At 33.5% G+C, this 22566-nt stretch overlaps 4 protein-coding genes and 4 non-coding genes across 9 annotated transcripts; 4 read left to right on the top strand and 4 right to left on the bottom strand.

Moving 5' to 3' along the window:
* Positions 1–579: 579 nt before the first annotated feature.
* LOC101214743 (hypothetical protein) lies at positions 580–2035 on the bottom strand. The gene is made up of 2 exons (XM_004145849.3): positions 1479–2035; positions 580–961 (listed from the first exon to the last, which is right to left on the bottom strand). The coding sequence occupies exons 1-2, from the start codon at positions 1926–1928 to the stop codon at positions 671–673; spliced, it is 741 nt and encodes a 246-aa protein (XP_004145897.1). The 5' UTR covers positions 1929–2035; the 3' UTR covers positions 580–670.
* Positions 2036–2682: 647 nt separating this feature from the next.
* Positions 2683–2754, top strand: TRNAD-GUC. The gene has a single exon. It is a non-coding gene; the product is annotated as a tRNA-Asp (tRNA).
* Positions 2755–2823: 69 nt separating this feature from the next.
* TRNAD-GUC lies at positions 2824–2895 on the top strand. Its single transcript has one exon. It is a non-coding gene; the product is annotated as a tRNA-Asp (tRNA).
* A 70-nt stretch (positions 2896–2965) lies between these two features.
* On the top strand, positions 2966–3037 carry TRNAD-GUC. Its single transcript has one exon. It is a non-coding gene; the product is annotated as a tRNA-Asp (tRNA).
* Positions 3038–4036: 999 nt separating this feature from the next.
* LOC101214264 (30S ribosomal protein S9, mitochondrial) lies at positions 4037–10427 on the top strand. The gene is made up of 4 exons (XM_004145847.3): positions 4037–4928; positions 8350–8790; positions 9845–9925; positions 10029–10427. The coding sequence occupies exons 1-4, from the start codon at positions 4325–4327 to the stop codon at positions 10118–10120; spliced, it is 1218 nt and encodes a 405-aa protein (XP_004145895.1). The 5' UTR covers positions 4037–4324; the 3' UTR covers positions 10121–10427.
* A 619-nt stretch (positions 10428–11046) lies between these two features.
* Positions 11047–15811, bottom strand: LOC101213682 (protein DETOXIFICATION 35). 2 transcript variants are annotated; one of them, XM_031885328.1, is made up of 8 exons: positions 15374–15811; positions 14113–14738; positions 13735–13791; positions 13216–13454; positions 13009–13127; positions 12744–12830; positions 12430–12495; positions 11047–11203 (listed from the first exon to the last, which is right to left on the bottom strand). In XM_031885328.1, exons 1-8 carry the CDS (start codon positions 15626–15628, stop codon positions 11123–11125), a joined length of 1530 nt encoding a protein of 509 aa, XP_031741188.1. In that variant the 5' UTR covers positions 15629–15811; the 3' UTR covers positions 11047–11122. The 2 variants fall into 2 exon arrangements, with proteins under 2 accessions (XP_031741188.1, XP_011656148.1); XM_011657846.2 differs by lacking the exon at positions 11047–11203 and having other exon boundaries at positions 12092–12495; positions 15374–15805.
* On the bottom strand, positions 11121–11204 carry TRNAL-CAA. The gene has a single exon. It is a non-coding gene; the product is annotated as a tRNA-Leu (tRNA).
* An 897-nt stretch (positions 15812–16708) lies between the features above and the next one.
* On the bottom strand, positions 16709–21612 carry LOC101213928 (cucumisin). The gene is made up of 10 exons (XM_004145926.3): positions 21469–21612; positions 21288–21382; positions 20679–20773; positions 20315–20561; positions 19618–20134; positions 19212–19315; positions 18881–19102; positions 18640–18751; positions 18095–18308; positions 16709–17395 (listed from the first exon to the last, which is right to left on the bottom strand). The coding sequence occupies exons 1-10, from the start codon at positions 21556–21558 to the stop codon at positions 16857–16859; spliced, it is 2235 nt and encodes a 744-aa protein (XP_004145974.1). The 5' UTR covers positions 21559–21612; the 3' UTR covers positions 16709–16856.
* Between the last annotated feature and the right edge of the window lie 954 nt (positions 21613–22566).

Genomic DNA, 22566 nt, shown 5'->3' with positions numbered 1-22566 from the left:
ATACAAATTAAAACTTACATAAAAATCATGGACCATTTGATATAATTAGCACCGAAATGTATTTCAATCAAACTAAATCACCATATATTTAAAACAATTAAAATAAGATACCATTTTAGTTTTCTATTATAAAAAAAAAGTTTGAGAATTTAATCCTCATAATTTGAATAACTTTGGACTAAAAACAAATTAACATAGAAAATTTATACTATCAACTTTAAAATAAAAAACTAAAGATAAAAAGAATCATATCATAATATAAGAATTTAATTACGTAATAATTACATTTCATATATAGAACCAAAATTCTTTTATAGATCCTCTCACCCTTTAAAGAAGGTTATTAAATTTGTTAGATTAATGAATTTTTCAATTGATATATCAAAGTCGATATTTATTATAAAGTTTGCCAATTATCTCAACTAATGTATAGTTCTTAGTTCTTATACTATGGGAATGTCCATAACTCACATATTGTCAAAATTAATAATAATAATATAAAAGTTCAATGGTTATTCTATGATCTTCACCTCCTATATATATATCCATGAATTAGAAGAGAACATGTTGCTACCTTAATTTTTTAAAAAAAGTCTGTCTTCCACAATAATTATTTTGAAGAACAAAGTTGGGTAATCGGCAATAAACAAAAAAGAAAACCAAAGATTTCTCAATCTTTGGATTTGTAGAGAGAATAATATCTCTTGAAAGCTCTTGGCAAATACACTGGCAATAAGAACCCAAATAGATTGAAGCTCCAAAGCGCCATGTTGGCCACCGCAAGGGCTCTTCCCACCATCAGCCTCCTCACCGACCCGCTGTACTCCTTGTCTTCTTTGGCGAACTCGTTTCGTAGCCACTCCGTCAGCGTGAAGATCCTTCTCGAGTTGTAGAAAACGGGCACAAACACACGGATTGGCGTCGAGAAACTGTCGTTCGCCGCCACGCCTTCCATGAAAACCTGTCAAAACAACATTTTTATACAATGATTATATTCAACATGTATTGCACGGCGCATAGTCTTATTTATTTTCTAATTAATATTATTGATTGATTCGTCGTCTTAAAACACATCAAATGATTGAGTTTTCATACACACTATCAAAACAAATTATATAGAAATATAGAAAAGATGTTGAAAACAAAAAAGAAAGTAAGAGAACAAACTGTATCTAAATATGAAACCTATGCTTAAACTAAATCAAAACTAAGAGAATAAAACGTAGTTAATACTTTTCCGAGGCAAAACATACAGACTAAACTTAAATCTACATAACCACTGCCAACAACAACAGCTTAGCTCATCTGGTGGGCAGCTGTACTAAAAAAAATCTAAGTTAACCATCCTTACTTGTAAGATTGATGATGCTCATAATCGACCCAAGTATTAAAAAAATAACATATATACAGTAAAATTTTCCAAAAAAAATTACAAACATGCAAAATCTATCCTATTCTGTCACTGAAAAAGAATTTACCTGACTAGCGAGAAGAAAGACATGTGGAGAAGCAGCTTTAATGCCTTCTTTATCTTCTTCAAAAAACCCTTCAAGAATATAAGCTACGGGTAGAAACAGCCCAACCATGGCCGCAAATAACACATAAAGCCGGAGCACCCTATTCTCCGGGCCAAACACCGCCGCATCTCCGGCGCCTCCTATCCTCGGAAACGCCACTCTTGAAAGGAAATACATATACATAATCGAAAACATCACAAACACCAAATCTTCTGCACAAACCATCCCACTTGCCGAAAATATAATCACCACCGCCAGCGCATTCAGTTGCCGAAGACTCAAAAACGCCGCCGCCTTCCTCCGCCCAACGCTGCCCCCGCCTTGCTTTGGGTCCCATGCTTCTTTGTGGATGCTTTCTTGTTCCTTCGGAAGGCTTATGTCACCGCATATAGGTCCCACCCCACCGGACATTTTCTTTCCTTCTGTCCTTCTTTTTACTCAGAAGTGAGGAAGGAAACGGAAGATGAGAGCTTAAGGAGTGTGGTGAGGAAAGCGAGACATGTGGCAGGCTGTGAGGGATTTGTGGGTGAGAGTATGTACGTGACGAGTTCTGGTTGGTTCTACGGGACACGTAGCGGAGGCTTTTACCACGTGAAAATTGGATCTTAGCCATACGAAACTACGGTGGGCCCGCATTATTTGGGCATCGCCTTCTATTGGAAATTCCATTTCTGTCCTTATCTTAATTAAAAATACCACTCACATAAATTTGATTTTTTAATTCTAAAAACCCTAAAACACAAAAGTATACTCTAAGCCACGTAACTTACAAAGAAAATCATATGTATGTGTTTACACTATCAAACAAGTGCTACATAATAGCCAAACGTGTAGAATCTTCTTACTTATTCTTATTTTGGTATCTCTTATTTTTTTTCTTTAGTGTGAGAATTGCAATAACAATCGATAACAAACAATAAAGTTTTGAGATGTTAAAAAAAATAATCTTAATAAAAATATTTAGGTTTTGTCATTGGTAGCTAACTAAACAACTCTTTGTTTCTTCAACATATAACTAGATATTTATTTTACCAACATATAACTTTTAGATCAACGAACATTTAATATGCTATCCCCTCCCCATGCAATAGATAATCTTTCACCCATCAACTTAAGTTGATTAGGTGTGGAAAAATAGTTTGATTGAAACCTCACTATCAAGCGAGTCGTTGTAGTATAGTGGTAAGTATTCCCGCCTGTCACGCGGGTGACCCGGGTTCGATCCCCGGCAACGGCGATAATATTTTTGTTGGTAATTTCAAAGCTTTTAAGAATCTAAATAAAAAATAACTTAACTGAACATCAAGTCGTTGTAGTATAGTGGTGAGTATTCCCGCCTGTCACGCGGGTGACCCGGGTTCGATCCCCGGCAGCGGCGATAATAATTTTGTTGGTAATTTCAAAGATTTTAAGAATCTAAACTAAAAACTAACTTGATTAAACATGAAGTCGTTGTAGTATAGTGGTGAGTATTCCCGCCTGTCACGCGGGTGACCCGGGTTCGATCCCCGGCAACGGCGTTTTGTATCTTTAAAGATTTGGTATATATGAAACGACGTCGTCCTGGTTATTCTCAATTTAGTATATCCTTAAAACACTAATATCTTTTCATAAATATTCTAAAAATTAATCTTTTAAATTACTTTTATTGAATTTGTTCTAAAAAAAAATTAAGACTTCTTTTTAAGTTATCAAGTGGTTTCCAATGTCAAACATTATAAATTTAAATTTAGAAAATGTAATTAAATACGTGGATAAAATATTAAGATTATTGTTATCTGTTATATAATTTTAAAAGATTTAATTCGAATTATTTATGTAAAATAATTTATTCGTTACGTTATTGTATAAAATTTCAACGTTGATATATATGTCTTCCGGTTTATACACATTAATTGATCGTCAGCTTACATTTTACTTAAAAATATAAATAAATAAAACTCTTCAATGTCATTTTTTTAACGCATTTTAAAATGCAAAACTAAAAGAGATCAATACTCTCGAAAGTTTAAATTATTATAAAGTATAAAATCATTTTCAAAATATTTTATTTAGAAAAAATATGTATATGATTATATAATCTTTAAGAGATTGAACATTTTTCAATTGTAATTATTATGATGTCAAACAAATTTTGGTAATTTAAAATCAACTTAAATTCATCTAAAGAATATTATTTCTATTTCAAAATATTATTAGAGAAAAATGAATGATTAAAATAACTAATGTTAAAAAAAGAATTTTTGATCTACCAACTTCTTAAAACTCATAAAATGAGATAAAACCTAACTTCAAAGTATTTACCAAATAATTCAACCATTATACTTTTTCAATCCTATTCATATTTCAAATTTTCTTACATTTATTTAGTAATTTTATCTTATATTTCTAATCTATTTTTTTTAATTATCAACTAACTAAATCTTACTAATTTACCTTCTTTAAATATAAATATAGAATTGTTAGGATTTCATAAATCATAAAAAAGAAAAAAGGAAAAAAAAACTTAGTCTCTCCCTTTTCGCAAAACGGTTCGTTTCGGTAAAAACCCTTCTAAATTCTCGTCGCTCATCACACCAGCGTTCATGCCGCATCTTCACATTTTCAGAGCCACCTCTGTCGCCGTCGCCGCCACTCGCCACCGTTGCTCGCCGTCGTTACTGCTCGTTTCTCTTTTCATTTCCGCCATTTAGATCTACTCGTGTTCGCTCGTAGTCTTCCCTACCTCACGAAAATCTTCTTCTCTCTCTCAAAATACTCAGCGCTGCGGCCCTCTCTCTGCTATCCTAGCCATCTTCTGTTTCACAATGCTTTCCCGTTTACTTCCTAAACCTTCTCATGTCAGATTACTCGCCTTGATTTCCACTAAACCACCAGCTCAAACTCCTAGTTTTCAACTCCTTCCCCGATTTTTCTCCACCAATAATAATGGAAGTAATAACAATAATAACAGTGGAAGCAAAGACCAACCGACGAGCAATATCTGGAAAATTTCACAGGAAAACGATGAAAATTTTGATCAATTGTTCACTCAGGAAGCTGACAACCTTGACGGCATTGCGGAGGAAGACTCTGCTCCAAGAAAGGACGATTCATGGGTGACGTCGAAGAGCGGGGATCAGGATGCGGAAGGGGATCTTTTTGCGAGCTTAGAGAAGGAAGTTCAAGGAAATAAAGATGGAGTTTCTCATGATGAATGGCCTATGGAGAAAAAATTCGACGTGTGGAGCCTGGTAGAGGAAGAAAAGAGTGATGTCTTCAACATTGAGGAGGGTGAAGTCAAAATTGGTGAATTTGGGGATGGGCTTAAGGAAGTGGATACTGAGAGCAGTGAGGATGCAAGGAAGCTCGAAAAGGAGAATGCAATGAAGCTTGAAAAGGAGGAGCAGGAACTCACTGCCGTTCTTAAAGGCAAGTTTTTCTCCCCCTAGATTTGGAAGACTATATTTCAAGTTCAACATATTAATACATTTGAATGGGTTACTAATTTTGGATATGTATGTATCGTTTGGGGATTTAGGTTCGTTAAGTGTTGGTGTCTTCCAGATTATTTGATTATTTGATGGCTATCCTGATTGACAATTCATAATAATGGTCTGACTCATTGCTTTTGCGTTTAGCTTGAGAACGGAAAAAATGTAGGTTTGATGCCATTGAACTCTTTATTTTTTCATGTGTAGTAGTTTAAAGGATTGTCATTCGTTAATTTTATTGGTTCGTCACTCTTCTATGATGTATATTAGCTGATATGCCCCTTGCGCTCTTTAATATTGTAAACACAAGGTTTTCAAATTTCTAAATTTATAGATGTGTATTGGAATGTATTTTCAATCAAAATAAGTAATGGTGCATCTTTGAGACAAAAGGCTGTAGTGTGGTGAGTCCAAAAAGTGGGCGACTTTTACACCTCTTTCACAGATTTTCTCTTTCAATGAATTGCAAACTTGAGGAGAAATAAGGCTGACGTTACCTCCCTTGAGGCTGAGAATGGTCAGGTGGTGGCTGGGGATGAAGTAGTTGAGGAGGACATCTTATCTTTTCTTAAGTTACGCTTAGGAGTGCTTTTGGTGTGGTTAAGAGCATGGTTCTCCCAAATTTGTTTTGTTTGTGAAAAGCGCACACAATAGTTTGGTGCAAATGCTTGACCAAGAAATACTTTCAATAGTTGAAAACCAAACAAAAAAGTGATTTGTCATCAATAACTGTTTTTAGAAGGTTTAGATTGACGATGCATTTTATTAGGGATTGATGCCACTTTCTCTATGGAGGAATTAGGAAGACGATCCTTAGTCTTGAGAGTGGTGGTGCGGTAGACCTTCATTGTTTCACTATTGACATTCTTTGAAGAAAATTGAGAGCTCATTAAGGAAGATATGGATGAAGTTTTAAGTGAGTTTCCCAAGTGTGAAATCCTTACGTTATCCTTGAACAAAAGCTTAATTTGCATTATCCCTTAAAAGGTGATTGCATATAGAGCTAATGATATTAGACTTGTTAGTCTTATCATCGGCTTTTATAAGGTAATTGCTGAGCTATTTCTTGATAGGTTTAGATTGTCCTCCCTAACAATGTTTCTGAGTGTTTTATCATAGGTTGACTGTTTATCAATAAAATCCTTATTGTCAATGAGGTAGTTGATGAGTACAAGGCTTGTATGTAGGAAGGGGTTATCTTCAAGATAGATTTTGAGAAACCTTGTGTTAGTAACTTGTATTATTGTCTATGCACCTATTTCTCTTAGATTATGAGTAAATTTGGGGCTCATCCTTCTAACTGGATTTCACTTCTTGGGCTAAATGTACTTGTAGACCCTTAAAGATATCTCCTTTAGTCTTAATTCATTTTTAAACTAAATAGTTTTGTTTAGTATAAGAGAAATCCAGTTAAATCGTTTAATGAGAATGTTAGAGTGAGTTTCTTAGGAAATTCGTTTGTTTCAGCTTTATACTGGTTAAATAGTTCAACAAATTTAAATGTTGACTCTTGGTTGGTTTTTCTCGAGGTTTTGCTCCAAGCAACAGAATTCCAAGAAAATCTCCAAGAAATCCTAGTTTTTTTCCTCCTTGTTTTATTGCTGGAGATTGGAGAAGATCACCTACCCCTTTTGTTATTGTTATTGCAAGCAATTACGGGACAGAAATTTCAGGGATGAGTGTTATGGGTCAATATTGTTAAGTTTTTGATTTGAGAAGCACTTTTTGAAAGAACTGGGCTGGTTTTCTTGGAGGAAAGCATTAATTTAGTGAAAGTTTGTGGCTTTTCTAGAGTACTCTATCCATAGTGCTTCGTAGCTATTCATTGATTAGTTCTTCTTGGGATGCTTTCTTTTCTGAACTTTTTCAGTTTACAGTTCGCTTGGTTTTGGTTTTAGAGATTTTTTTTATATGTTTACCATTTCTAGTTTTTAACTTTTCATATATCCATCCAAATTTGGGTTTCCTGTCCAAGAATAGAGAAAAGAGAAACAAAAAACAAAAAACAAAAATAAAACAAAATGGTTATAGTTATGTTACTTGGCTGGCAGCCTGACGCATCTGTGTGGATGAGTTTGCTCTCTGCTTCCATATTCTTACTGATTATCAAATATCAACTATCTTTATTTGCTAAGGATGATTATTTTTAATATGGTGAAATAGTGTTCTATTGACTTTTAACCATCCCATTTGTGGTTATTGTGGAAATTGGGAGAGTACTATTTTGGGAAAATAAGGGGTGTGAATGAGCGAAACAGTAACTTCAGCTCTAAGATTGTTGGATATTTATGCTATTTCCATTTAAAAAGAGGTTTTCATTGTCTATTGTTGGAATGGGATACTACAAATGTGTGACTTTGGGATTAGGAGTTGACTGTTCGATGAAGAGATGAGAAGCTTGATCAACCTTGTTTTTTAAACTAGAAACAAACTTTTCATTGATAAATAAAAAAGGAAGAAAAATGTTCAAGGATACAAACTCCTAAAGGGAGAAAAAGAATGAAAAGTAAAGAAACAAAATTCTGGCTACAAGAGATAAGAACAGCGATAAAAATGAGCAATGAGAACTAACAAACAAACTTGCTAGATCCTTCCAGTTGCGAAAACTGCTCTAAGCATAGAAATCTTTGAATGAAGTAGAAGATGAATTTGTATGAATTACCAAATCAAGGTGCACCAGCTCATCAAGAAAAACTAAATGGATCGGTATATCACCTTCAGCAACTGAAACCATGAGCTTGAGAAAGGAGGTTCACATTATTCTTCACTGTCGGTTTGAGGCTAAAATGTGGTTTCCTTATGCAATATTTTAGAAGGGCTTGATGGAAAGGTGTTTGGTGGTAGGGGGGAAGATCTCCGGTCCTTTGGAGATATGCAATTTGCTCCCTTCTTTGGTGTCTTTAGAAGGAAAGAAATAGTAATGTTTTTAAAGATAAATGCTCCTTCTTTCATTCCTTTTGGGATTTGGTGCAACACATTTCTTCTTGGTGTACACAAATCACTACAAATTTTTGTGTGGTTATATCCTTTCGATGGTTATTAACGACAGAAATACTCTCTTTAACTAAGTTTTTAGGAGGGGTTATCTCAACCCCTTGCCGTCAGATTGTTCTTTGTTTTGTTTTGTTTTTTATTTTTGGTTGAATATATCTCTGTTTCTCATCAAAATAATAATAATAATATTAATAATGATAAACTATTATTTTTGTATCAGTCGGGTGAATTTGTCCCTTTTTTTTTTAAAAAAAAAAACAAAAACAGAACTTTGTTGATGGTTTGGAATATGGATCCTGGGTGCACTTCTGTAACATTTCACTTTTTTAATCAATTATTTGATTAATTTAATATGACAACTGCAGGTCCTAATCGAGCATTCGGAGATCTTATTGCTGCATCAGGATTCACGGATGATATGATAGACAGTTTGATGGCTTTGAAAGATTTGGAAGGGATTGAGGGGTTGCCCCCTCTAACTGAAATAGAGGATATGCGTTATGAGAAAAACACAAGAAAATCCTCAAGAGCTGAAATTGAACGCCAGAAACAAGAAGAGGTTGCAAAAGCAAGAGTGAGACAGGTCGACAACAAAGGAAGAGCATATGGCACAGGTAGAAGGAAATGCAGCATTGCTCGTGTATGGATTCAGCCCGGAAATGGCAAGTTTGTAGTGAATGACAAAGAATTTGATGTCTATTTTCCAATGCTTGATAGTCGGGCTATTCTTCTTCAACCTTTCGCTGAGACCAAAACATTAGGCCTTTGGGATGTCTCATGTACTGTTAAAGGAGGTGGTACAACGGGTAAGCTTAAGCTCACATTTAACACTTCTCGTTATGTCTTTAGATTTAGATATGTCTGTTTTTAAATTTTGTGTTCATGGTTTTTGTGTTCCGCTTGCTGTAGCCCATTTTCTTTTCACTATCCGACATTGTGTGGGTTAACACTTCTTATCACCTTGTCTTATTTGTGTACTTATCTCTCTTTTACGAAAAGCTTTCTTAATATTTCTTTCTCCTTGCAACTACTTTGCAACTTATCAGTTTCATTGTATAGTACTTCATTTCATCACACGTGATTAAACCCGGCTATTCAAACATAGAATATGCATAAGTTAGTGATCATGTTAAGATTGAGACAACAATAAATGTTTATGGGACTTCAGTCTGTGCTTAAGTTCGTTGCCATGAAATGAGTGCTTAAACTTCTTTGATTTTTTCTCCTACCATAAAGGTTCAAATAAATTTGAGCTTCATCATAGAATAGAATTCGTGGTCTTAATGATGCCCCACCCTTCTTTTCCAGAGCTGAGTATCTCTGTTCGCGGAAGAAACTTTCTTTTTTACTCCCATTCAATAAGTTCCTCATCGTTCGCCCCGTTTGGGGACATGGGATAATAAAGTTCCGCGTTGTTTGCATCACAGCTCTCTTACATTATATGACTTGGACATAAAAGTAGGTCGTTTATAACTAATTCACAATCTAAGTGCTGCCTCCTTTAACCTATTTCCATTAATACGCACCTTTACTATTGGCGTCTGATCATCTTATCATATGTTAATTAAAACTGACAGATGTAGCATACTTCTTTTATCGCATTATCATAGAAGATCTACTACTGCCAGCACCGCAGTCTAATTGTTGGATGGAAGCATTTATGCTTTTGACTATACTGGGAATGATGCAATAGAGTTTCGACCTTACTGTTTATATGTTTATGCTTCTTCTGAAGTTTTGTCCCGTCTCTAAGTCATTGAAAGTCAACTGTTTTTGCTTCCATCTGTTTCAAATACAAATTTCCTTCTCTCTATCCTCTTCGTATGTGTTTTCAACTCACTGAATGCTCTAAATCTTCAGGTCAAGTTGGAGCTATTCAGCTGGGGATCAGCAGAGCCTTGCAGAATTGGGAACCCGAATTCCGTCCTCCATTGCGAGCAAGTAAGATGAAACGATTACACTTTTTCTTGGTTAGCTATGATGAAACTGATACACCAGCATTTTTTTTTTGTATTTTTACTGACCAAATTTTCTGGATTGGTAGGTGGTTTCTTGACTCGAGATGCACGTGTCGTAGAAAGAAAGAAGCCAGGTAAGGCGAAAGCAAGAAAGAGCTTCCAATGGGTGAAGCGTTAGGATATACATGTGTACTTGTATGGAACTTCAACTTTATTTTATTCTTCTGCAATAAATTGATTAAAGGTTTACAAACAGATTGGTTCTTGCATCGTTTTTGTAATGTATACACAATTTGTTTGTTCCAAATACCCTTTTTGTTTTTAGCAGATTAGCACTAAGCTATTGAATTTCACTCTTTCCCTTCTCTCTCTCTCATGGGGATTTATTCTATTGCTCGATGGTTATTACTCTTCGATATTATTTTTCCCATACTGTAATGTAATGAACATTTAATTATATTATATTACTACTCTCTTCCTCACAAGGACGTTCTAATTCTATTATTGTTTTCATTTTCTCATTGAAATTTAATGGATTGATTTCTTAAGTCATAACCTTACAATGCCGAACCGTTTTGGAGATGTTTGGTTTCGATTTTAAAGGACATTGAGAATGGATAAGATGATTGTATTACTTAGGGTATAAAGATCAATAAGTCTAGGATTGATATTTTTCATCTTGTTCTTGCTTTCACTCTCTTTTCTTCAAATTGTATGTAGACTTCGTGTTGCGAGAACTTTTAGCCTTTGGAAGTATACTAACGAGGAACAACATCACAATAGATCTCAGAGTGTTTTAGTTAATATTAACATTTTTTTTCTTGATTTTCAAAAATTCGTATTGAAACCGACCATTTTTATCTCGATGTTGCTTATTTTTTTAGATCTATTCCTATGGATAAACTCATTAATAGCTTTATTCAAAAAAAGAAAAATCCATTGGAAAGAACTTTTCCATACCATCGATATCTTGATGTTCATGTCAATATTTCAAACCCTAATTATTTTTCGTAACTATGCATACTATACATTTAGGAAGAAGTTATGCAGACCGACTTTAATAATAAATAAATGAAAATAGATTTATATTTGAAATAAAACAGGGGCACAATGGGGATTTTCTTGGCAATAGAAGGTCACCTCCTGAAAATGAGAGGAAAAAAGGAAAACAAAAATAGTGTCAGAAGTGGGATTTGAACCCACGCCCTCTCTCGAAGACCAGAACTTGAGTCTGGCGCCTTAGACCACTCGGCCATCCTGACTTGATGCTAAACTAATCTCACAATAAACTATACATAACTTAAAAATCATTTCTCTATAGTTATTTAACATAACCACAAAATAGGAGGCAGTCCATAATTTTCAATCTTACAAAGGTTTGTTTTCTTTCAGTTAATTCTGTTTCTTGCACTCAGTTCAAGGAATAAATTTTAACTCTTTTAACTCACAATTTTGTCTAACGCCCAGAATTTGAATAAGTTACTATTAAAATTTGTTCAAAAGTTAAATTTAAAAATATTATCCATGGACTCTTATTCTTATCCTTCTTGGACAACTTTTGAAAATCACCGCTACTAATTCTTTGTATATTTTGGTGTTTCTTACTGTCGTAGATAGATTGATTAGTTGACTAGGTAAGGAATTATTTGTTTTTTCTTCTTCTTGTGTTGCACTTTACTTTGGTTTTTGACCTAATTGGCATAGAACTCTAATAATAATCACTCAAATGTTTAACCTATGTTGAACATCCATAATAAAGTTACATTGGCGCTCATAATTTTAACTTAATAAAAAAGATAAAATAAAATTCGTCTAAATGTAACTTTCTAAGATTTGAAAGTTTAATTATCGCTCAGTCGGTTAAAAAAAAAATCAATAAAAAAACAAATAATGTCTTGCTATAAATTTGTAAGGAAACTAAAGAATGGATAATTAATTACTTGATTTGATTTAGAAATTTGATTGGATGAAATTTAAACTTAGAAAGAGTCAAATTTAATATAATATCTAACAAAGGGGTAGTTAGTTAATTCTTGAAACTGTTACTAAATTTTTTGTGGTGTTTACTTCTCAGCTCTTAAACATGTTATAATCCCAAATATTTCCTTTGGATAAAGTTTAAAATGGAACAATGTTGAATGATTAAAAATGGGGGAAAGAAAACCAAAGATTTGAAATTTATAAGACTAATAAGTAGGAAAATGGACAGACACGAACTATGAATAAATAGAAAGAAAACAAACAACACAATGTCTATATAAGTGAAGGAAAGAGCTTAGTTGCTGACTATAAGGATTTTTTTTAAAAAAATTATTTAAAATTATATTTATTTCTATCTTTTGTGAGCTAATTATTTTAGATCGGCATGAAGAACTAAGGAGGAACAGAAATAATTTTGGAACCAAAAGAGAGAGAGAAAAAATCAAAGCTAAGTTAGAGCAATAGGTCAAGCTGTTTTACTGACTATGTACTTCATATGTAATCGGCTGCTGTAACGTCAATTTTGGCCTCTTGTCCTCCCCATCTTTTCATCCGTTCTATCGACAGATTCACCTGCCAAATGTAATTTCCTTAATTAATTATGCATCCACCGAGCCATTTTAATTAGCATGTTTGGAAGTGAACTTCAGAATCACTTTTGTTATGTAACCATTCAAATCAATTTTGATGGTATGGTATCACATTTGAGTACAACACACAACTGTCAATATGAGAGATTGAACCTTCGATATGTGAAACAGAGTTGACTGCTATATTGTGATGAGAGGGAGAGATTTAGAATTAGTAGGGATTAAACTTACCTCATGGGTCCAGTTTGTTTTGTAGAGTGTGATTAGAAGCAGAATGGTTTGGAGAGAAAGTCCACAAATCATGCCTCCCCACAGTCCCTGTGATTATAAAGAATATATGTTACATTTGGAATGGCTGATCATGCAGAATATATAAGATCTACTCTACATCTAAGGTTGTTGGGAACTCCCAAAAGACTCCCATAATCATCATGTCAATTTCAGTTTTGACCGTTTTGTATTCATTTTGGTGAAAAGGGAAAGGAAATTTACTGACCTGAACTCCAAAATGTTTCGTATAACCAAGAAGGTAACCAAGGGGAAGACCAAAAACATAATAAGAGCCAAGATTGATACATGCTACCAACGTTTGCCAACCAGCTCCAATTGCAACGCCTGAAAAACTCGGAAAAAAGTTTTTTAAAAAAGGGAGAATCTTATATTATCTTATTGCCGACTTGTAAACACATGGTGGATTTGGTACCTGAAATTACTGGCTGGACACTGTTGAGAACCATGGTGACTCCAAGAAGGTATGCTAGTTTAGAGACGGCAGCTTGCATTTCTTTGCTGCTGGTGTAAATGACAGCAAAATGATCCTTCGTGATTAAGATAATCACCATGGAAAGTAATCCGAGAAGGAGAGACTGAAATACTGTTACATAGACAGAATATTTGGTTGCCAATGGATGTCCTTGTCCAAGCTCATTGGAAACCCGCACGCTGGGAAGATGACACAATTGCAAATTCAATACATTAATAATAGTTATTATCTACGCAGATCAATCAATACATTTTGACACATCAAACATTGGCATGTTATCAAATTGTTCTGTTTTTTATTTACATCATAGTTTATTTGGAGTGTGAGATAAACTTTCAATTGAACTATTCATATATTACAGTATTATATTTATGATTTAAAATCCCTGGTATTAGAATAGTCAGATGCAATAACAGGCCGTCGGAGGGACAAGAAATTTAATGGATGAAAATCACATACCTAATGGCAGCATTTATACCTATGAATAACATTGCCTCGAATCCGTTGATGTTCATGCTGAAAAATGTAGAAGTAAATGGATTAATCAAACCTCGACATCCTTCATTAGATGTACCTACTTCAAAATTCAAGTTCGTAAGAAAAGTATCCATGATTTCTGCATGCTTTACAACTCACAAGGTTTTATTTCCTTGCCCTAACCGAATATCACCCTGTAATCTCATTATTATGCCATGAACTTGCTGTCCATTCTCAAGCAATGCCTATAATCATATTATTCAGCATAAAACTTAATTTTTGTTGTACGAACTACAGAAGGGTGCAATTGATATTCGTAAAACATAATGCCATTCAATTAGCACTAAGTTCTGTTCTTACCAAATTGAAAGGGAACCAACAGCATATACCGCATTATCAAGATGGCCAGTAAGAATAATTATACTCATCATATACCAGAGTTCAAGGCAAATCATTACTGCAGATGAAAAGGAAAGGCCAACAAAGGCCCATATATCATTGAAAGCCGCGCGAGACAAACCAGTCCATCCATCTTTACACCAGCCGACAACATAGATAACTTGTGCTATAGCAGTAACCCAACTTGAAATGTTGCTTGCAATAGCTGCACCAGTTAGGTTCGAGTTGAATACGAAAATAAAGAGCCAGAGCATTGCAGCATGTAATAATAAGGCCATTAACCCAATATAGGCAAGGACATTGACCTTGCTCTGGGCTTGAAGGAACTTTTGGGTGGGAAAAACAATTGCCATTGAGAAGAGTTCAGGAATTAGCAACCTTGTGAACCATCCTGCAACTTCAGCTATTTCATCTGCTTGTCCTAGAAGCTTCAGGACTGGTTCAGCATACCAGTAAATCGGTAGAATGAAGAAGCTGGAGACTGTGAGAATAATCCATGAACGTTGCATATAAACGCCAAGCAAGTAAACTTGTCCAGCGCCATAAGCTTGGCCACACAGCGTCTCCAGTGCACTTCCCATACCAAGCTACATTTTAGAGAAAATCAAATTCAATGATAGTCAAGAATAGGAAAATCAGAAGAAGAGGTACACAATTGAAAGATATTCGTCTTCTACTTAAAAGCAAAATTAGACAATTATCTCAGGAATAACTTCTCCGAGAAATTATTCAACAGGCCACCACTATGGCTGCTGCTTAACGAGCCACATTTCAATTAATTTGAAATACTCGTATAAAATTATCTGTTCTGAGCCCCTTCCATTTTCATCTTAGCTAACAGGAGAAGAAAAACTAGCATAGTAGAACACATAAATTCTTACAGGTAGATACAAATGAACTAAGCGCATATCTAAAGACAGAATTCGCATAATCAGCAAAAACTTTACCAGATCCAGAACCTGGAGAACAATTTCTAAGTAATAAAAATTTAGCAAAACGAGAAAGAAAATCACTCTCCCGTCGTGATCCTACATTATAAAAAAAATCAATCTGGAAAGAGAAAACGGACATAATCAAAACAGCACGGATATAATATAATCAATCCTTCATCATAGAGTAGTTCATAAACAAGCACTGAGAAATTCTTGATTCTTATCATACAGACAAAAAAGTAAAAAAAAAAAAAAAAAAAATCGAGAGAAAGAGAGAGAAGGAAACGAACCATGAAACCAAAGGCGAAGGTTCCAATGACGGAAACAGAGATAGAAACGGCAGAAAGCTCCACGTCGCCTATATGGCCAACGAAAATGCTAGTGAGTGAATTGATTCCGTACTGACAAATTATACCAAAAACAATCGGCGCCGCAATCTTCCAGAGCTTCGTCGACTCAGCAAAGAAGACACGCTTGAGGTCGCTAAAAGTTCTGAGTGGCGGATAGTCGGCTTCGGCGACGCCATTGAGCAAAGGAGCTTCCATTATTATTATTTTCTGTGTATTTGGGTGGGATGTGTGTAAGACTAGAAATGGAGGTTAGGAAGGATATTTTTGAGGTAGAAGGTAAGCCACCATGGGAGTCTGAATCTGAAGGTCATGAAAGTGGAACATGGCGCCTTTCCGAAAGCTTCTCGTTGCTACTTATATTGGCCGTTAGGATCATGCAACTTCTTCTTCTTCCCTTCTATTACCTCCACCTCATCCCAACAATTAAAATAACATTTGTCTTTTAATTATACTCTAATTGTATTTTTAATACATTTTAAATCAAATTATCTTTTTATTTTTCTTCCCATTTTCTTCCATTATTATTAAACGTTTCCACTCTCAATAAATTGTAAAATACTAACTTTTACCTAATTATAATTATAATGAGCGGTAATTTAAAAATTACAAATATAGCAAAATTTATTTGCGATCAATTTTTATTGTTGATAGACTATTGATATAGATTAATATTTGCAACATGGTCTATCATTGATAGACTTCTATCCTTTATAGGTTTCGATAGATTTGCTATATTTATAATTTTAAAAAAAATATTGTTATATACATAATTATTTTGAATCTAATTATTATATTTACAATAACTATCTTTAACTTTATCAGAAGAAATTTAATTTGGGAAGAGATATTTTTAAAAATAGCAAAATATATTAAAATTTTTATATTATATCAATGATAGCAAGTGATATCCTTCTATCATTAGCTATTAATGACACCTATACTAAAATGTTTGTTATTGATAGAATCTGAAATTTTACTGACTTTTTTTTTTGTCAAATTTGCTATTTTTTCTTAATTCCCCGTTTAAGAATATAATTTTCAAAGTTGGTAATAAAAATGCTAATATATTTGATGATTTTTCTAAAAAAATAAACAAACAATTATTTTATCGTATAATTTAAACTAAATTAATAAAATTAATTTTAGTTCGAATCATATATATTTGGGACATTTTTAAAAATTATATCACACGTAGATGTTTATTAGTGTGTCTATTAGTTTAATTAGTATTAATTTACTAACACTATATATTTTAGTCAATTTTTTTAAAAAAAAGCAACCGAGAAACGGTAATTATTATTCAAACAACGAACTTTTAAATTATTAATACATTCATATGTCCCAACTTGAGAATTTATTAACTAATAATAATTTGAAGAACACATAGGTAATGAGATAATACAAGGAAATTACAAACTTGTTATTAATTCCTAGTGAAGGTATCGGAATCAAAGACAATTATAGGACTCCTAACCTTATGAACACCATCATCCCAAACCAAGGAAGCCGATTCAATGCTTCTATCGATTTTTCCTTCAAATGTGACCTCAAAATTTAGCTCTTCTTCCAAGGCTTTGAATGAAAGAATGGAAGGATTGACAGTAATATTAAGCCCTGAAGGAGCAGAAATGGTGGCTTTATAGGTAGAATTTGTTGATCCAACATTAGTGACTCTTCTTTTCGAAGTTTGACTAAATGGGGTTGAGATATGTGTGAAAAGGGCAAAAGAAGGATAATTTAGGTCATAAACTCGTATAGACTGGGTTGTAGAACATGTAGAATTATCTTTTGTGATTATTCGGAGAAAAGTGGTGTTGTAACCTTCATCACAAAGAAATCTTATGTAGTCAGTTTCAGAAGCATTGTAGATTAATCCTGGATTTACTGCGCCTAGTGGATTTATATGGCCAGAACCATATGCGAATTCTGCCTCTGGGTAAAGGTCGCCTCTCATTGGAAATGCTGCATTACATACATTTAAATTGTGTTAATTAATTCTATATATATGTTCTGACAATAATATGAAAAAGATAATCAATTTAGAACTTGAAACGCTTTGATTCTATGTTTTAGTTGATCATTTGGTCTTTGTTACTGTCATTTTAGAACAAAATGGTAGATCTAAAAGATAAAATTAGACTAGGACCAAGACGTACAAGATTGTGATGATGGAGCTAAAGGTGAGGAACGTTACTAGGCCTAACTTCTCCTAGACTTTGGAGTTCGAGGTCAAGTTCAACCCTGGTCCCTTCAGGGCCAAGTAAAGTCTAACTTTCAGATGGATACCCCAAATCAATTTCCTCTCTCTCTCTCTATATATATATAAATGCACGTCAGTATAACTTCATATGAGATAATCAGGATCCTACCGTTATACTCTCTACTTTTCACATTCTTTCACTTTCCAACTTTAACCATTAGAGTGTATGACAAACACCACATTCAACATGCATATATTTTTTTTACAAACCATGTTTTTTTCACCTTCAAAACAAATTCATTTTAAATATGTTTTCTTTGTTCAGATTTTCACATCAATAATCTAATTTATTGGTTCATTTTAGTTTTAAATCTACCTTCATCTATATGTATAAATTTTTGGATCATAATAGGTGATTTAACAAAAGGAAATATATATACATATATAAAAGTATTAATTACCTGTTGTGATAAGTGCTGATTTAAGGGCAGCAGGAGACCAAGAAGGGTGAAAAGATTTAACATAGGCAGCAACTGCTGTAGCATGTGGGCAAGCCATTGAAGTTCCTGAGATTATATTAAAAAGAAGTTTTCTATTGTCGCCTTTAGCATTTGAAGGTGAACGTAAAGGACTCCATGCTGCAAGAATTTCAACTCCTGGACCAATCACATCTGGCTGCACTTCCAAAATAAAATGTATCAAATCACAAAATAGAAAATTACTTACAAAATATTACATTTGAATTTTGTTATATATGATTCGTGATTCTTCGTTTAGACTCAGCATCTTTTAGACATGACTATAATATTTGAAGGACTATAGATATGAAGAAGATAACTTCAAGAATATAAGATTGAGTTCTTATGTGTACAAAGTTCTGTATTATTTTCTGATATTGTGTGATATAATTCATATAATAAAACAACTTCTCTTAGGTTTTCATTTAGATTGAGACGAATATCTATAGAACTCAATCTCAAGAATGAATTATTAGAAGTTAATTTACCTTAAGAATGTACGGGGATGTTGGATTCGGACCTCTGGAAGAGAAAGATGCAACCAAAGGAGCCACTTGAAGCTTCAGTCCAGTGCTTTTCAATATAGTTGCTGTTGGAATCCTGCAATCAAATCATGCAACTAATTAATTAATTGGAGTTTTTTAAATATAGAGAAATAGGTTAAACTATCCATACAATATATCCCATAAAACTGATCATAGAAGCTAGCATATAAGGAATTAATATTACCTAGTTGAATTGAGATAGGAGGAAATGAGAGGTCTTTGCTGTATGCCAAGGTGAGAGGCAGGTAAGGGAAAAGCGAATGTTAGATCTTTTGGACTTCTGTCTTGCATTATAATTCCAACTGCACTTTCTAGAGAACCCACATCTGATGGTGACACAAAACTATCACAAATGGCAATTTTACCTTTCACCAATTCCCTGTCCACTGAGTCTCTTAAACAAAATCTTTTTTCACCAAAAAAAACAGAATAATAATGTTATTAAATATTAAAAGTATAATTAAACTAAAAAAATTGTTGTACAAAATATAGCCATTAAATATATCGAGTGTTACCTTGAGAAGGATCCATTAAAGCCACCAGTAACATTTGGTATATTTCCAGCATACACCAATGGATATTGTGTTCCATTTAAATCAAATGTATTGATTGTTACCCCCTGTCATAATTAAACAAATGAAAAGCACATATTCAATTCCATGTAATTAATATTTAGTCTCTCTTGCTTGTATCGATGTTAGTCGCATCAGTGCTGCTCGTGTGGACACTTATGCGGTGCTGGAAAAGAAGAAGAAAAATATAATGTGTGGAGGAAGAAAAAGAGAGAGGGAGAAAGACGAGCAACCCTAGAGAAGAAGAGGAAAAGAAAAAAAAAATTGACAAAGAAATAAATTTTGCACAACTTGTAATCGGGCTCGTGTATTTTTCAAATTGACGAACTAGTTTTAATATTTGACTTACATTGAATTTTCTTCCATCTCCAAGTTGAACAGCAGTTAGAAATCTCCTATCGGAAGTACTGGCTGCCACCGATAAAGCCCAAGGTGAGAAATTTGTAACAGTGAAATGCAATGGACCTTCATTGCCGGCGGACGTTGATGTAAGGATCCCATTTCTCATTGCATGGAAAGTTCCAATAGCGATGGGGTCTTGAAAGTAATTAGGTCTCGGTCTTTTTGGTCCAACGGACATAGAGATAATGTCAACTCCATCGGCAATAGCATCATCAAATGCTGCAAGAACGTCAGCATCAGAGCAAGTGTCTGACCAACATACTTTGTAAGCTGCGATACGTGCCGACGGGACTCCTCCTCTTGCCGTGCCCATGCCGAGACCAAGCATACTTGCTTGTCTAACCAACCCACCTGCTACTGTCGATGCTGCATGCGTTCCATGGCCATTTGAATCTCTTGGACCTTTGATATCGTCTATTGGATACCGACCATCGCTACGATATGACCGAGCTCCAATGATTTTACTATATACAACATGTTCAAGATTATGTTAGGCTCCATTATGGCGTGTTTTTCGAAATACTGATAGTTAACAAATTGATTTATTAACAAGTGATTTACATGTAATCATTTTAGTATTTAGTTCCATACTTCTCAAAATGAATGAAAAAACTTGATGGTAATTAAGTGAAGAACGTACGTACTTGTTACAAGAGAAATTAGCTGAGACTTCACAAGAACCCTTCCACTTTGGCGGCGGGGGGCCATATCCATGGTCAAGGAAACTGGGAGATTCCGGCCAAATTCCGGTGTCAAATACTCCCACAATTATATCACTTTCCACCGATGGTACTCGCTCAACTTGTTCACTCATTCCCATGAAATCCCATGATCTTGTTGTGTGAAGTTGCAGTTCTCCATTTGGAAATACCGAAATTACACCCTCCATTTCTAAAATTAAGAAAAAAAATACATTATGGACCAATAAAAATAAAAAGTTGCAGCAGATGACAAATTAAGAATAAGATATTAGAAATCAAAATTTAAAGAAAGTAAATATGTAGGTACCTGAAACTTTCTTGGCTTCAATTTCAGTCAGCTTTGCAACGAAGCCATTGAAACTTCTCTTGTAGCTATGGAGCAAACAGTGTGGGGCGAAGGTACTGAAATGAACGTATTGCTTTTTTATTTTTCTTCATAGTTCAGTACATTATTTGACGATTTGATCATACAAATAATGAATTAATTATTCAATACTGATACATGCATAGGTCAAAAACATGTCTTTGAGTTCTTAAAGAGTATCTAATAGATTTTTCGACTTTAAGAAAAATATACTGTCTAACAAATTTTCTTTGATCTTATCCTAGCAAGTCAAGCTAGTCAATATAATGATTGAGTTTAGACTTTAATTTCCATATCAAATTCCTGCAGTCACAATATTTGAAATCAATCCATTTGAAGAAACGACATTATATCGAATATAATGACAAAAACTTATAGCTAATTAAAAAAGCTATGACCGACGATCTAACTTACGTACTTTTCAAAGAAGGTCTATATATATTAAAAACACGAACAAAAAATTCAAAGACTAGCAAGAGATGGATCAATAATTTTAGTCTAAACCCTATTAAATTAAAGTTCATATATCTATATAGATTACATGACCATCACCTGCCAACTGCTTCTTGTAGTATTCTCATATGATGATGAGATGATAATGGAGCTGAAGAAACTTGGTGATGACTTCCCATGTATACAATATATGTCTGCAAATTTGTTTATAATCATATTAATTACATATAACAGATCCAAAATAAATAAAAAAATAAAGATTAAAGTTTAATTATAATACCTTTCGATATTGGTCATCTTCAGAAACTGAGGTGGAAAACAGGAGAGAAAAGCAAAGACAAAGGAAGAGAAGCCTTGAAAGAGATGACATATTGAATAAGAAATATAATATTGTACTTTATGAATTATATTGAAACGATATGAATGTGTATTTATATGCCAAAGTGTGATTGAAACGTTTGTGGAAAAATGAAAAGCTCATTTTGAAATGTCAACAATGAAAGTATTATTGGTTTTTGTTTTAATTTCTTTGAAAGTAACCCTCACCACCTACTCGGTCTTCATACATAACGCGGTAGTGAACTAATCTAATCAAGTGTATATTTGGTATAAACTGTGAGGATGTTTTTGAAAGCGATCCCAAATGTATATCAATTTATCATTTTTCAAAACTAAAATTAAAGTTTAAATTATTTAGTTTATTGCTAAAAAAGATGAAAGGATATAAATGTTCATGGAGACACCTTTTCTTCCTTGGAATGTATTGATTAGTTAAATACTACTTTTCTTTTCTTCTTTTATAGAGGTTTAGGCTAAAATAAATGTTGATAAAATCATAGCTCGAAAGTATAGTTCACATTTATATATATATACACATAAACCTACAATGTCTTGACCATGTCTAACGAGAATAAATGTTATATATGTAAGTCGGTGTATATATATATATAGAGGAATGTTCTTACATATTGACTATTGAGTTTACTTCATTTTTCATGCTTATGCTCAAATTAATATCAATTTATTTTTATTTTTTAAACTCTACTTTTTCTCATATATCTATTTTCTATTAAGGTTTTGTTTTTGAAAATTTATTTTCTTTTTTAACTAAATAATTCTCATGTTGTTCAAAGCAAGTAAAACTTATGATAAGAAAATTGAAAAACAATGATGCATAAATTTTTAAAACAAAAAACTATAAATAAAATGGCTACTAAAACGAATGTCAATTTGTCAATTTCAATATATTTCAATAGATAATAGTTCTTAGTTTTCAAAACCTCTTGATTTATTAGAGCAATAATATAAAATAGATGATTAGAGATGAAAGAGGCGTTTCTAGATTTAATTTTCAAAAGCTAAAATAAAAAGCAAAACG

Source organism: Cucumis sativus, chromosome 5 (assembly GCF_000004075.3).
Source record: "Cucumis sativus cultivar 9930 chromosome 5, Cucumber_9930_V3, whole genome shotgun sequence".
In the NCBI taxonomy this organism is placed as follows: domain Eukaryota; kingdom Viridiplantae; phylum Streptophyta; class Magnoliopsida; order Cucurbitales; family Cucurbitaceae; genus Cucumis; species Cucumis sativus.
Note: the sequence above shows the minus strand (reverse complement) of the source record. Positions and strands in the feature narration are given on the sequence as shown.

Excerpts from the sequence above, each read along its gene's own strand:
- LOC101214743 (XM_004145849.3), bottom strand. The coding sequence starts at position 1,928 with ATGTCCGGTGGGGTGGGACCTATATGCGGTGACATAAGCCTTCCGAAG. Across the intron at positions 962-1,478 it reads TCTTTCTTCTCGCTAGTCAG|GTTTTCATGGAAGGCGTGGC; the intron begins GTAAATTCTTTT and ends TTGTTTTGACAG.
- LOC101214264 (XM_004145847.3), top strand. The coding sequence starts at position 4,325 with ATGCTTTCCCGTTTACTTCCTAAACCTTCTCATGTCAGATTACTCGCC. Across the intron at positions 4,929-8,349 it reads ACTCACTGCCGTTCTTAAAG|GTCCTAATCGAGCATTCGGA; the intron begins GCAAGTTTTTCT and ends TGACAACTGCAG. Across the intron at positions 9,926-10,028 it reads CCGTCCTCCATTGCGAGCAA|GTGGTTTCTTGACTCGAGAT; the intron begins GTAAGATGAAAC and ends CTGGATTGGTAG.
- LOC101213682 (XM_031885328.1), bottom strand. The coding sequence starts at position 15,628 with ATGGAAGCTCCTTTGCTCAATGGCGTCGCCGAAGCCGACTATCCGCCA. Across the intron at positions 13,455-13,734 it reads GGTATAAATGCTGCCATTAG|CGTGCGGGTTTCCAATGAGC; the intron begins GTATGTGATTTT and ends TCATCTTCCCAG. Across the intron at positions 13,128-13,215 it reads TGTCCAGCCAGTAATTTCAG|GCGTTGCAATTGGAGCTGGT; the intron begins GTACCAAATCCA and ends CGAGTTTTTCAG.
- LOC101213928 (XM_004145926.3), bottom strand. The coding sequence starts at position 21,558 with ATGTCATCTCTTTCAAGGCTTCTCTTCCTTTGTCTTTGCTTTTCTCTC. Across the intron at positions 20,562-20,678 it reads TGAAGCCAAGAAAGTTTCAG|AAATGGAGGGTGTAATTTCG; the intron begins GTACCTACATAT and ends TCTTAATTTTAG. Across the intron at positions 19,316-19,617 it reads GAGATGGAAGAAAATTCAAT|GGGGTAACAATCAATACATT; the intron begins GTAAGTCAAATA and ends TAATTATGACAG.